Source organism: Ascaphus truei, unplaced genomic scaffold, assembly GCF_040206685.1.
Source record: "Ascaphus truei isolate aAscTru1 unplaced genomic scaffold, aAscTru1.hap1 HAP1_SCAFFOLD_816, whole genome shotgun sequence".
Classification (NCBI taxonomy): Eukaryota; Metazoa; Chordata; class Amphibia; order Anura; family Ascaphidae; genus Ascaphus; species Ascaphus truei.
The window spans coordinates 24,466-39,240 of record NW_027457152.1 but is presented as its reverse complement, the minus strand read 5'-3'; the positions used below and the strand labels follow the sequence as shown (position 1 = coordinate 39,240).

The 14,775-nt window shown below is 54.3% G+C and overlaps 1 protein-coding gene across 1 annotated transcript in view; it reads left to right on the top strand.

The window, feature by feature from the left end:
* Positions 1–13,564, top strand: part of LOC142486323 (cullin-9-like) — a gene marked incomplete at its 3' end in the record, with an annotated part of 73,582 nt that extends 60,018 nt beyond the window's left edge. The window contains exons 7-9 of the mRNA XM_075584938.1: positions 448–835; positions 10,571–10,751; positions 13,357–13,564. Of these exons, the coding sequence (XP_075441053.1) occupies positions 448–835; positions 10,571–10,751; positions 13,357–13,564 (777 nt within the window). The remainder of the gene's footprint in view (positions 1–447; positions 836–10,570; positions 10,752–13,356) is intronic.
* Positions 13,565–14,775: the final 1,211 nt, after the last annotated feature.

The window sequence follows — 14,775 nt, the reverse complement described above, 5'->3', positions numbered from 1 at the left end:
GGGGACACGGGGAGGGGGAACACTGGGAGGAGACACGAGGGGGCACGGGCAGGTGACTGACCTCATCAAGCAGAACCAGGAGGGGGAGTTGACAGGGGGAGACACTGGGAGGGGACAAGAGGGGGCACGGGCAGGTGACTGACCTCATCAAGCAGGGACAGGAGGGAGGGGACACAGGACAGGAGGACACACGGGGATGGGACAAATCTCCTCAAGCAAAGCCAGTAGAACGCACCGGAGGTGACAGAAGGGGGGATTGTCCAGGACAGGGGCTCAAACAGATCCTGGGGAGACAAAGGGACACGGGAAAGTGATGGGGACATGAGGGTTGACAGATCATCACAGAGCCAGAAGGACAAGGTGACAAACCAGCAGAATCAGAGCAAGGGGAAGGGGGTCCTGAGGGAGAGGCAGAGCCCCTCACCCACCCTCTGTCTCTGTTTCCAGCGGTTGGATCTGGGGGAGCAGGTTCTGATGCAGATGTTGGTGCCGGTGGACGTGGCCCACAAGCTGCTGCGGTTCCTGAGCGAGCGCTGCCGCGGCAGTCTCCTGAACGACCTGCAGAGCTCACATGTTTATAGCAAATACTTCCTGCGCCGCCGGGGGGCCGCGGAGCAGCAGCGTCTGCTCTCAGACCCCCCCCTGCAGGAGAACCTCCAGGGGGGGCTACTGTCCAAGAAACTAAAGAAGGAGGACGAGCCCCCCAGCAGCGACAAGCCCGGAGCCCTTCCCAGCGCAGAGAAGTCCGACCTCCAGCTTCTGAACGAGCTGCTCACCGCGGAGGGACTGCAGCACCAGGACGTAGACATAGAGGAGAGCAGTGGGGAGAGCAATGGTGAGTGGGGGAGGTGTGAGGAAGTGGGAAAGACAGGCAGGTGAGCGAGAAATGGAAGGAGTAGAGAAATGTGAGGGGGGGGAGGTGAGGGGGGAGAGGTGAGGGGGGAGAGGTGAGGGAGGGGAGGTGAGGGAGGGGAGGTGAGGGAGGGGAGGTGAGGGAGGGGAGGGGAGGGGAGGTGAGGGAGGGGAGGTGAGGGAGGGGAGGTGAGGGGGGGAGGTGAGGGAGGGGAGGTGAGGGGGGGAGGTGAGGGAGGGGAGGTGAGGAGGGGAGGGGAGGTGAGGGGGGGAGGTGAGGGGGAGAGGTGAGGAGGAGGGGAGGTGAGGAGGGGAGGGGAGGTGAGGGGGGGGAGGTGAGGGGGGAGAGGTGAGGGGGGAGAGGTGAGGGGGGAGAGGTGAGGGAGGGGAGGTGAGGGAGGGGAGGTGAGGGAGGGAGGTGAGGGAGGGAGGTGAGGGAGGGGAGGTGAGGGAGGGGAGGTGAGGGAGGGGAGGTGAGGGAGGGGGAGGTGAGGTGAGGGAGGGGAGGGTGAGAGGGGGAGGTTAGAGGAGTGGAAGACAGGCAGGTGAGCGAGAAATGGAAGGAGTAGAGAACTGTCATGGAGAGGGGGAGGTGAGAGGGACATGTAGTGGAGAGGGTGAAATATTGAGAGGAGGGGACACAGGGAAGTGACAGGAGGAAATAAGAGAGAAACCAGACAGTGAGTAGGGACAGAGCGGAAGTGAAGTAGGAAGAGGATTAAGGAGAAGTGTGTGTGTGTGTGTGTGTGTGTGTGTGTGTGTGTATATATATAATATATTATATACACAGGATATAAAGTACCTAAATTGTGCAATATGGATTTGTCAAAGAAAACGGGGTCAACATTTTTAGAAATGACAAAAAATGGATAATTTCTCTGTGACGTTGTGGTGTAGAACTTTCTATCCGTGATGGACCGAAGCTAAATATTTGTAGTCTGTGTGTGTTTGTGTATATATGTATATGTGTGTGTATATATATATGTAGCGCTATCTATCATCATCCTCTCCAGCCCGTGTCTCCCCACTGCTGGATGAAATCTCCCCAGTGATCTCCCAGGTCCTGCGGTTACAGCCTCTCTTCTTCACGTCACTCCCACACATTCCCTCCTCCCATCCTCCCCAGCCCGTGTCTCCAAACTGCTGGATGAAGCCTCCCCAGTGATCCCCCAGGTCCTGCGGTTACAGCCTCTCTTCTCCACGTCGCTCCCACACATTCCCTCATCCCATCCTCTCCAGCCCATGTCTCCCCACTGCTGGATGAAGCCTCCCCAGTGATCTCCCAGGTCCTGCGGTTACAGCCTCTCTTCTCCACGTCGCTCCCACACATTCCCTCATCCCATCCTCTCCAGCCCGTGTCTCCCCACTGCTGGATGAAGCCTCCCCAGTGATCTCCCAGGTCCTGCGGTTACAGCCGCTCTTCTCCACGTCGCTCCCACACACTCCATCAGCCCGTGTTCTCCAGCCCGTGTCCCCCCACTGCTGGATGAAGCCTCCCCAGTGATCTCCCAGGTTCTGCGGTTAAAGCCTCTCTTCTCCACGTCGCTCCCACACATTCCCTCATCCCATCCTCTCCAGCCCGTGTCTCCCCACAGCTGGATGAAGTCTCCCCAGTGATCCCCCAGGTCCTGCGGTTACAGCCTCTCTTCTCCACGTCGCTCCCACACATTCCCTCATCCCATCCTCTCCAGCCCGTGTCTCCCCACTGCTGGATGAAGTCTCCCCAATGATCTCCCAGGTCCTGCAGTTACAGCCTCTCTTCTCCACGTCGCTCCCACACATTCCCTCATCCCATCCTCTCCAGCCCGTGTCTCCCCACTGCTGGATGAAGTCTCCCCAGTGATCCCCCAGGTCCTGCGGTTACAGCCTCTTCTCCACGTTGCTCCCACACATCTGTTCTCATCCTCCCAGCTTATGTTTGGTTGTTGTCTTGGCCTTTTAATTTTGTTGGAATTCAGTCAAGTACCATCTTTGTCCAACTATGGCACAGATTGGTTCGCTGCACATTACATCTGAATGCCAAGATGGAAAGAAGAAAACTAATTAAAAAAGACAAAAACAATCAACATAAAGAACCTCAAGAATAACGGCAGAGAATTTCAACAACAGCAGAAATAAAAGTTCAGCTTGAAATGCACGGGGAACACTTTAACAAACAAATATAAAGAACGTATGAAGATTATAGTTGAAAGCGCAGAAAAACCTGGATAAGAAAATATCAAAGAGTGAAAGATGTTACTGAGCAAGCTTCAAGAAGTGAAACAATCCCAAGGTGCTAGAATAAGAAATGAACATACAGAGAGCAGTGCGAGACGATCCGCAAACGTATAACGGAAGGTGTAAGAAAACGGAACTGGGATATGGCGGGGAAGACTAGCGACGTTAACAAAAGCTTAAAGAAGACCAGCAACTTAAGGTTGGAAATGATTGCACTCAAACAAGACAAAGAATCATCAATAAAAGACCGTGCACTGAAAGAGAGAGCTGAGGATTTCTATACGAAATTGTATGAGGACACAAATGGCACAGGCCATAATCTAGTGGAAGAGAGAAGAAACCTCCAATGACGTACCGTGCGTCCTTCCAGAAGAAGTGGTAAAGGCAACACAATCCATGGAGAATAGGGAGGCCCACATACAAATTGGAATTAAATCTGAAATCTTAAAGGAAGCTGGAGAAGTAGAGAAAATCCTTCCAGAACAATATAGTAATGCCATAGTTATCCAAGAAAGGAGTCCAACACCTCAAGAACTTCAGACCAATCAGCCTACTTCCAATCACTTACCAGAATACAGAATATACACTCACTAATCAGGTGCAACAGACCCAACTCGTTACCCAGTTTAGTGAACAAGCAGTATTTCTCCGTGGATATAACACAATGAACCACATCCATGTCGTACAAGGAGTGATTTCCCGAAATAATAAGTATGATCTACCACTCCGTTTAGGATTCATAGATTTTGAAAAAGCATGTGATTCTGTCTACACCTTAGTGGTTTTAAAGGCATTAAGAAGAAGCTACATCGATGTTTTAAGGAACATTTGCGAGAATGCTGCAACAACCATTAGATTACATGAAGATATAAGGATCAGCACGGGAGTGCAGCGGGGTGACACCATGTCACCAAAGCTTTTCACAGCAATACTTGAAGATTTGTTCAGGACATTCAATTGGGAAGAAAATGGAATCACAATGAACAGTGAATACTCGAGTCACCTACGATTTGCAGATGACACAGTTGTTTTTGCCACAAGTCAAAAAGCCGTCCAAAACAAATCGGAGAACTCGCCAAACAAAGTAAGAATGTGGCCTCCCAATGAATCTCCGCAAGACCTAAGTGATGTTAAACAAATGTGTCAAGTCTACGGTCATAGGAGACCAGGTTATTTACACCTTTTTACCAGAATCATTCATTGAGCAAAACAAGGTAATGAAATAAATTGTCATTTATTCGGATTAATTTCGCTTACACCCAATGATACACAAAATACAGACGAAAAGACCCTTACTTTGGGATTAGGGTCAAAAACTAGACTATCCTAGATACTGGGAACTCTTTGGGTGAATTTACCCTGACGGGGACTTAGCCCGGAATCTCCTGGAACCCAAATCAACATAAAATTCCATATGCCACCGCTACCTTCTCTTTTGAGAACTTAGTCCCTCCGGACCGCGAGTTAGTCCAAATCTCCTGGAACTCAAATCAGCATAAAAACCCCGAGCGCGTCCGCCACGATAGTTTCTGAGAACTTGGGCGCAACAAAAAGCTGGACTTAGTCTCTGGCGGGCAGGCTTTTCAGGCTTGAAATAAAAGCCGGTTGCACTGCTATTCATGCAGAAGCAACTTTGCAAAGCCGTCCGCACTCTTGCTACAGGGATCTCTGAATCTGATTGGCTCGTCAATTCTTATAGTATTCTGAGTTTCATTCACAAAACTCAGCAGCCAATCAACGCGTGGTAACTTTCCAAGCAGCCAATCGGAGCCAAGCCAGCTAGAAAGCTGGGTCAGGTGAAAATATGAAATAGCCTGGAGACATGCGCAAGCCTGCCACCTCTCTCCCTGGCTATCTCAATGCCACCCGCTGGGCAGGCTCCACCAGGTCTGGCAGAGCAAGTGGCATACCGGAGGACTGTCATTGATCTCCGGATCTTGTACTCTGCCTTTCCCCGCTGACCAAATGCTATTCACACCTCTGGGCTTCCTCTGTTGCTTTGAACTCAGATGTACAGCAGACCTACCGGCGCCTATGGGTTAGCTCGGACAGCCTGTTTGGATTTTGGTTCCGAATGTGAAAGCCCACTACATTATATTAAAGTGTATATATATATTTTTTTCAACTTCAAATTTTGATGGGTTTTCCCACAAGGCACAGCATACAGTGGTACTTGATGTATTTTGAACTCTCTTACATTAATGCCATGATATGCCTTATGAAACATAAACACATACAACATACAACATAATCATGGGTAGGGAAAAGAGGGGGGGGGAGGGGAAGTTGAGGCGAAAGCTGTCAGTTTCTTTATTCCTAATTCCCCGACAGCCTCTGCGTCTTGTCCTCATCCATCTGGCGGATCCTCTGGCGTGATTCCCAGTTCAATAACCCAGCTTATCTTTGTGTGATAGTCCATTATCAGTCCCTGTATGATGATTAGACCAGACCTTCCATCCCAGCCCCTTTTTATTGCAGCCCATCGAGGGAGAACACCCTTAATGCTACCGGAGCCAGACTGTGGCATTGCTCACCCTCTGGATGTCTGTCTGGGCCAACCAAGGCAGCCAGACCTTTTGGAAATTTGGGCCAGTGTCGTCAACTTTTCCATCTGGCTGACAAACCAAATTCTGTTCCGAATCTTTTCAATAGATGGACGTGTGTTTTGATTCCACAATGCTGCGGTCTCGCACCTCATAGCGGTTGCAAAATGAGCAATTAATTTATTTTTTGCCCTGGATCTTGCGCTGGTTTATTTAACAAGAACAGCCAGGGGTCTAACTGAATTTCGAGGTCCAAAATCCTCTGCAGCCAGTTCCTGATTTGTTCCACAAGGGGACTATTCGAGGACAGGACCACAGCATGTGCAAGGGAAAACCACAAAAACCGCTTGTAATACATAAAATACATTGGAATGGTGCAATGTTACTGAGCCCAAGAGCTAACTCTCTTGGACCCTTATACACATATCAGGGGTAACCAAAACGGGCTTAACCTTTATTGAGAGCCTGGCTACCCCCTCCCGTCACATCTACAAAGATGGAAATAAATAGCTTAGAACTAGAAGAAGTCAATGACCATGTCTCCCGTGACCAGCACGTATCAATAGATTCATGAAATGAATAGGAGGATGGAGATAAGATGGAGGCATTTGGAAAAAAAAACAAGACAATCTTACAAGGGAACCGTCCACTGAGCCTCAAAATGAAAGTGTGTGACCCGTGTATCCTGCCCGCGCTCACGTACGGATGTGACCCGTGTATCCTGCCCGCGCTCACGTACGGATGTAACCCGTGTATCCTGCCCGCGCTCGCGTACGGATGTGACCCGTGTATCCTGCCCGCGCTCGCGTACGGATGTGACCCGTGTATCCTGCCCGCGCTCGCGTACGGATGTGACCCGTGTATCCTGCCCGCGCTCACGTACGGATGTGACCCGTGTATCCTGCTCGCGTACGGATGTGACCCGTGTATCCTGCCCGCGCTCGCGTACGGATGTGACCCGTGTATCCTGCCCGCGCTCACGTACGGATGTGACCCGTGTATCCTGCCCGTGCTCGCGTACGGATGTGACCCGTGTATCCTTCCCGCGCTCGCGTACGGATGTGACCCGTGTATCCTGCCCGCGCTCACGTACGGATGTGACCCGTGTATCCTGCCCGCGCTCGCGTACAGATGTGACCCGTGTATCCTGCCCGCGCTCACGTACGGATGTGACCCGTGTATCCTGCCCGCGCTCGCGTACGGATGTGACCCGTGTATCCTGCCCGCGCTCGCGTACAGATGTGACCCGTGTATCCTGCCCGCGCTCGCGTACGGATGTGACCCGTGTATCCTGCCCGCGCTCGCGTACAGATGTGACCCGTGTATCCTGCCCGCGCTCACCTATGGATGCGACCCACGTATCCTGCCCGCACTCACGTTCGGATGTGACACGTGTATCCTGCCCTCGCTCTCGTATGGATGCGACCCGTGTATCCTGCCCGCGCTCACGTTCGGATGTGACCCGTGTATCCTGCCCGCGCTCACGTACGGATGTGACCCACGTATCCTGCCCGCGCTCACGTACGGATGTAACCCGTGTATCCTGCCCGCGCTCACGTACGGATGTGACCCGTGTATCCTGCCCGCGCTCACGTACGGATGTGACCCGTGTATCCTGCCCGCGCTCACGTACGGATGTAACCCGTGTATCCTGCCCGCGCTCGCGTACGGATGTGACCCGTGTATCCTGCCCGCGCTCGCGTACGGATGTGACCCGTGTATCCTGCCCGCGCTCGCGTACGGATGTGACCCGTGTATCCTGCCCGCGCTCACGTACGGATGTGACCCGTGTATCCTGCTCGCGTACGGATGTGACCCGTGTATCCTGCCCGCGCTCGCGTACGGATGTGACCCGTGTATCCTGCCCGCGCTCACGTACGGATGTGACCCGTGTATCCTGCCCGTGCTCGCGTACGGATGTGACCCGTGTATCCTTCCCGCGCTCGCGTACGGATGTGACCCGTGTATCCTGCCCGCGCTCACGTACGGATGTGACCCGTGTATCCTGCCCGCGCTCGCGTACAGATGTGACCCGTGTATCCTGCCCGCGCTCACGTACGGATGTGACCCGTGTATCCTGCCCGCGCTCGCGTACGGATGTGACCCGTGTATCCTGCCCGCGCTCGCGTACAGATGTGACCCGTGTATCCTGCCCGCGCTCGCGTACGGATGTGACCCGTGTATCCTGCCCGCGCTCGCGTACAGATGTGACCCGTGTATCCTGCCCGCGCTCACCTATGGATGCGACCCACGTATCCTGCCCGCACTCACGTTCGGATGTGACACGTGTATCCTGCCCTCGCTCTCGTATGGATGCGACCCGTGTATCCTGCCCGCGCTCACGTTCGGATGTGACCCGTGTATCCTGCCCGCGCTCACGTACGGATGTGACCCACGTATCCTGCCCGCGCTCACGTACGGATGTAACCCGTGTATCCTGCCCGCGCTCACGTACGGATGTGACCCGTGTATCCTGCCCGCGCTCACGTACGGATGTGACCCGTGTATCCTGCCCGCGCTCGCGTACGGATGTGACCCGTGTATCCTGCCCGTGCTCACGTACGGATGTGACCCGTGTATCCTGCCCGTGCTCACGTACGGATGTGACCCGTGTATCCTGCCCGCGCTCACGTACGGATGTGAGCCGTGTATCCTGCCCGCGCTCTCGTACGGATGTGACCGTGTATCCTGCCCGCGCTCACGTACGGATGTAACCCGTGTATCCTGCCCGCGCTCACGTACGGATGTGACCCGTGTATCCTGCCCGCGCTCACGTACGGATATGACCGTGTATCCTGCCCGCGCTCGCGTACGGATGTGACCCGTGTATCCTGCCCGCGCTCACGTACGGATGTGACCCGTGTATCCTGCCCGCGCTCGCGTACGGATGTGACCCGTGTATCCTGCCCGCGCTCGCGTACGGATGTGACCCGTGTATCCTGCCCGCGCTCACGTACGGATGTGACCCGTGTATCCTGCCCGCGCTCACGTACGGATGTGACCCGTGTATCCTGCCCGCGCTCACGTACGGATGTGACCCGTGTATCCTGCCCGCGCTCTCGTACGGATGTGACCGTGTATCCTGCCCGCGCTCGCGTACGGATGTGAGCCGTGTATCCTGTCCGCGCTCACGTACGGATGTGACCCGTGTATCCTGCCCGCGCTCGCGTACGGATGTGACCCGTGTATTCTGCCCGCGCTCACGTACGGATGTGACCCGTGTATCCTGCCCGCGCTCTCGTATGGATGCGACCCACGTATCCTGCCCGCGCTCACGTACGGATGTGACCCGTGTATCCTGCCCGCGCTCACGTACGGATGTGACCCGTGTATCCTGCCCGTGCTCACGTACGGATGTGACCCGTGTATCCTGCCCGTGCTCACGTATGGATGTGACCCGTGTATCCTGCCCGTGCTCACGTATGGATGTGACCCGTGTATCCTGCCCGCGCTCACGTACGGATGTAACCCGTGTATCCTGCCCGCGCTCTCGTATGGATGTGACCCGTGTATCCTGCCCGCGCTCTCGTATGGATGCGACCCGTGTATCCTGCCCGCGCTCACGTACGGATGTGACCGTGTATCCTGCCCGCGCTCTCGTATGGATACGACCCACGTATCCTGCCCGCGCTCGCGCACGGATGTGACCCGTGTATCCTGCCCGCGCTCACGTACGGATGTGACCCGTGTATCCTGCCCGTGCTCGCGTACGGATGTGACCCGTGTATCCTGCCCGCGCTCGCGTACGGATGTGACCCGTGTATCCTGCCCGCGCTCACGTACGGATGTGACCCGTGTATCCTGCCCGCGCTCACGTACGGATGTGACCCGTGTATCCTACCCGCGCTCGCGTACGGATGTGACCCGTGTAGCCTGCCCGCGCTCTCGTACGGATGTGACCCGTGTATCCTGCCCGTGCTCACGTACCGATGTGACCCGTGTATCCTGCCCGTGCTCACGTACGGATGTGACCCGTGTATCCTGCCCGCGCTCACGTACGGATGTGACCCGTGTATCCTGCCCTCGCTCTCGTACGGATGTGACCCGTGTATCCTGCCCGCGCTCACGTACGGATGTGACCCGTGTATCCTGCCCGCGCTCACGTACGGATGTGACCCGTGTATCCTGCCCTCGCTCGCGTACGGATGTGACCCGTGTATCCTGCCCGCGCTCACGTACGGATGTGACCCGTGTATCCTGCCCGCGCTCACGTACGGATGTGACCGTGTATCCTGCCCGCGCTCACGTAAGGATGTGACCCGTTTATCCTGCCCGCGCTCACGTATGGATGTGACCTGTGTATTCTGTCCGCGCTCACGTACGGATGTGACCCGTGTATCCTGCCCGCGCTCACGTACGGATGTGACCCGTGTATCCTGCCCGCGCTCACGTACGGATGTGACCCATGTATCCTGCCGGTGCTCATGTATGAATGTGAAACTTGGATCCTAAATGCACAGATAACTCAGAAACTTCAGACAAAGAAAATAAGTACTGTATGGAGAGTTGCATGCTGGGTATTACCCAGAAGAAACCGAAAAAAGGATGAATGGGTTCGAAAGCAAACAAAAGTTTGTTACATCATCACAAAGGTCAAGAAATTAAAATGGCCGTGGGCCTGACATATTGCCAGAAGAAGTGATCATCGTTAGATAAGGGTTATCAAAGGACCAAGACAATGACCAAAAATCAGATGGGAGGATGAAATCAGAAGATCTACCACACCTGGAAGATCATTGTGAAGGTCTTCAACCAGCAGTAGATCAGCAAGGGCTGAAGAGTATGTATGTATGTATGTATGTATCAGTCTAACGTGCTCACAATGGCTCTGGCAGCAGAAAGGGTTTGCACAGTTAATATGAGCCTGCAGTCTTTAGGGTGATGGTGGGGAGGTTCATATTACTCTGCTCCCTATATGTGTCACAAGCTGTTACTGTAACACACTCGTTCCTGGGTAGGGCCTGACAGTGAGCAGGACGCGAGGATGAAGAGGACCCTGGAGAACTGTCGGGAGTTGATGCATCAAATCCGGCAGCCCGGGTGGGAGATCCGTAGGAAGATGTCTGGTCTGCGACTGATCCAGTGGGTGTCTGAGCACAACACCGGCGGAGACACGCAGGCCGTCACAGCCCAGCTCAGGTGAGAGACACGCAGGCCGTCACAGCCCAGCTCAGGTGAGAGACACGCAGGCCGTCACAGCCCAGCTCAGGTGAGAGACACGCAGGCCGTCACAGCCCAGCTCAGGTGAGAGACACGCAGGCCGTCACAGCCCAGCTCAGGTGAGAGACACGCAGGCCGTCACAGCCCAGCTCAGGTGAGAGACACAGAAAGACGGAGGAAGTGATGTATCAGGGTGGTCAGTGTCAACACAAAGGAAAGGTGACAGCTACGTCACATGGACGCAGCTCGTTAAGTCATTCAGTACACATGACCCTGCTCGTTAAGCCGTTAGTTACATATGACCCTGCTCGGTAAGCTATTACATATGACCCTGCTCGTTAAGCCGTTAGTTACATATGACCCTGCTCGTTAAACCATTACATATGACCCTGCTCGTTAAGCCATTACATATGACGCTGCTCGTTAATCCGCTTGTTACATATAATGCAGGGAGGTTTATTCCACCTCATAGCCGCAGCTTTTTAGATGTTGGAGAAAGCTAGACACAGAGTTTGATGTTTCCCATTATACAGCGGTTTGAAAAAGAAAGTACACCCTCTTTGAATTCTATGGTTTTACATATCAGGACATAATAACAGTCATCTGTTCCTTAGCAGGTCTTAAAATTAGGTAAATACAACCTCAGATGAACAACAACATATGACATATTACACCGTGTCATGATTTAACAAAAATAAAGCCAAAATGGAGACGCTATGTGTGAAAAACTAAGTACACCCTTACTTCTTCCATAGGAATTAAGATGCTAAAAAGCAGACAGGTGTGATGCTAATCAAATGCCCTTGATTAATTGATCATCAGCAAGTGTGACCACCTCTATATAGAAAAGCCGAAGTTTTAGCAGTTTGCTGATCTGGAGCATTCAGGTGTGTGTGTTAACACAATGCCAAGGAGGAAAGACATCAGCAATGATCTTAGAGAAGCAATTGTTGCTGCCCATCAATCTGGGAAGGGTTATAAGGCCATTTCCAAACAATTTAAAGTCCATCATTCTACAGTGAGAAAGATTATTCAAAAGTGGAAAACATTCAAGACAGTGCCAATCTTCCCAGGAGTGGACGTCCCAGCAAATTCACCCCAAGGTCAGACCGTGCAATGCTCAGAGAAATTGCAAAATACCCAAGAGTTACATCTCGGACTCTACATGCCTCAGTTAGCAAGTTAAATGTTAAAGTTCATGACAGTACAATTAGAAAAAGACTGAACAAGTATGGTTTGTTTGGAAGGGTTGCCAGGAGAAAGCCTCTTCTCTCTAAAAAGAACATGGCAGCACAGCTTAGGTTTGCAAATTGCATCTGAACAAACCACAAGACTTCTGGAACAATGTCCTTTGGACAGACAAGACCAAAGTGGAGATGTTTGGCCATAATGCACAGCGCCACGTTTGGTGAAAACCAAACACAGCATATCAGCACAAACGCCTCATACCAACTGTCAAGCACGGTGGTGGAGGGGTGATGATTTGGGCTTGCTTTGCAGCTACAGGAAATGGGAACCTTGCAGTCATTGAGTCGACCATGAACTCCTCTGTATACCAAAGTATTCTAGCGTCAAATGTGAGGCCATCTGTCCGACAGCTAAAGCTTGGCCGAAATTGGGTCATGCAACAGGACAATGATCCCAAGCACACCAGCAAATCTACAACAGAATGGCTGAAAAAGAAAAGAATCAAGGTGTTGCAATGGCCCAGTCAAAGTCCAGACCTCAGCCCGATTTGAAATGCTGTGGCGGGACCTTAAGAGAGCTGTGCATAAACAAATGCCCGCAAACCTCAATGACCCCAGAAGAGTGGGCCAAAATTCCTCCACAACGATGTGAGAGACTGATAAAGTCATACAGAAAACAATTACTTCAAGTTATTGCTGCTAAAGGTGGTTCTACAACCTATTGAATCATAAGGTGTACTTAGTTTTCACACATGGCTTCTCCATTTTGGCTTTATTTTTGTTAAATCATGATACGGTGTAAGATGTCATGTGTACACACACACACACACACACACACACACACACACACACACACACACACACACACACACACACACACACTGTAATATGTCATGTGTTGTTGTTCATCTGAGGTTGTATTTACCTAAGTTTAAGACCTGCTAAGGAACAGATGACTGTTATTATGTCCTGATATGTAAAACCATAGAATTCACAGAGGGTGCACTTTCTTTTTCACACCGCTGTATATGGGATTAATACAGGTTCCGAGTGGGAAGTAATCAGCATGACTGTGTTTCCTAGTTCGGTCTCTGTATGTCCAGGCACAAACCATCATACACTTTCTCTCCCTACTCGCTTCGCTTTACGTGGCAGTCACGCCTTTTCCTCATTACTTGCCAAACTATACCTCACAGTTACTAATAAGCAATGAATACAGAATCCTATGTTTACTTCTGTAACAGATACCTATCAGAAGCCTGGCGAGTTTCCTCTCTGTAAATATCCGGTGTTCTGCGCTTTCTAAAAATGGAACCTAGCAGTACACGATAGTCTGGATCTTATCTAGAACTAGGAACGTTCCCCACTAAGGAGATGTGTATGGTCTCTGCCGTCAGGAGGAACATGGTGAAGATGTTGGTGGAACTTCTGACCAATCAGATGAAGGAGAAGCTGCTGATGGTCACATGTTTGCAGCTGACCTATGTGGTGATGTCCAAGTATGACTGGCGGGTTCTGTTTGCCACAGAAGGGGGAGTTCGGGCAGTTCTGGGATGCATGCAGGAGCACCAGTCCTCAGCTGCAATCCAGCACGCAGGCCTGGCGGTGAGTGCAGGAGGGAGCGGGCAGTGCGGGGGGCATGCAGGAGGGAGCGGGCAGTGCGGGGGGCATGCAGGAGGGAGCGGGCAGTGCGGGGGCATGCAGGAGGGAGCGGGCAGTGCGGGGGCATGCAGGAGGGAGCGGGCAGTGTGGGGGGCATGCAGGAGGGAGCGGGCAGTGGGGGGAATGCAGGAGGGAGCGGGCAGTGCGGGGGGCATGCAGGAGGAGCGGGCAGTGCGGGGGGCATGCAGGAGGGAGCGGGCAGTGTGGGGGGCATGCAGGAGGGAGCGGGCAGTGCGGGGGGCATGCAGGAGGGAGCGGTCATGCAGGAGGGAGCGGGCAGTGCGGGGGCATGCAGGAGGGAGCGGTCATGCAGGAGGGAGCGGGCAGTGTGGGGGGAGCATGCAGGAGGGAGCGGGCAGTGTGGGGGGCATGCAGGAGGGAGCGGGCAGTGTGGGGGGCATGCAGGAGGGAGCGGGCAGTGCGGGGGCATGCAGGAGGGAGCGGGCAGTGCGGGGGACATGCAGGAGGGAGCGGGCCGTGTGGGGGGGCATGCAGGAGAGAGCGGGCAGTGCGGGGGAATGCAGGAGGGAGCGGGCAGTGCGGGGGGCATGCAGGAGGGAGCGGGCAGTGCGGGGGGCATGCAGGAGGGAGCGGGCAGTGTGGGGGGCATGCAGGAGGGGAGCGGGCAGTGCGGGGGGCATGCAGGAGGGAGCGGTCATGCAGGAGGGAGCGGGGCAGTGCGGGGGGCATGCAGGAGGGAGCGGTCATGCAGGAGGGAGCGGGCAGTGTGGGGGGGCATGCAGGAGGGAGCGGGCAGTGCGGGGGGCATGCAGGAGGGAGCGGGCAGTGCGGGGGGCATGCAGAAGGGAGCGGTCATGCAGGAGGGAGCGGGGCAGTGTGGGGGGCATGCAGGAGGGAGCGGGCAGTGCGGGGGCATGCAGGAGGGAGCGGGCAGTGCGGGGGGCATGCAGGAGGGAGCGGGCAGTGCGGGGGGGGGGCAATACAGGAGGGAGCGGGCAGTGCGGGGGGGCATACAGGAGGGAGCGGGCAGTGCGGGGGGGCATACAGGAGGGAGCGGGCAGTGCGGGGGGGGGGTGCATGCAGGAGGGAGCGGGTAGTGCGGTGGGGGCATGCAGGAGGGAGCGGGCAGTGCGGGGGGGGGCATGCAGGAGGGAGCGGGCAGTGCGGGGGGGACGTACAGGAAGGGGGAGCGG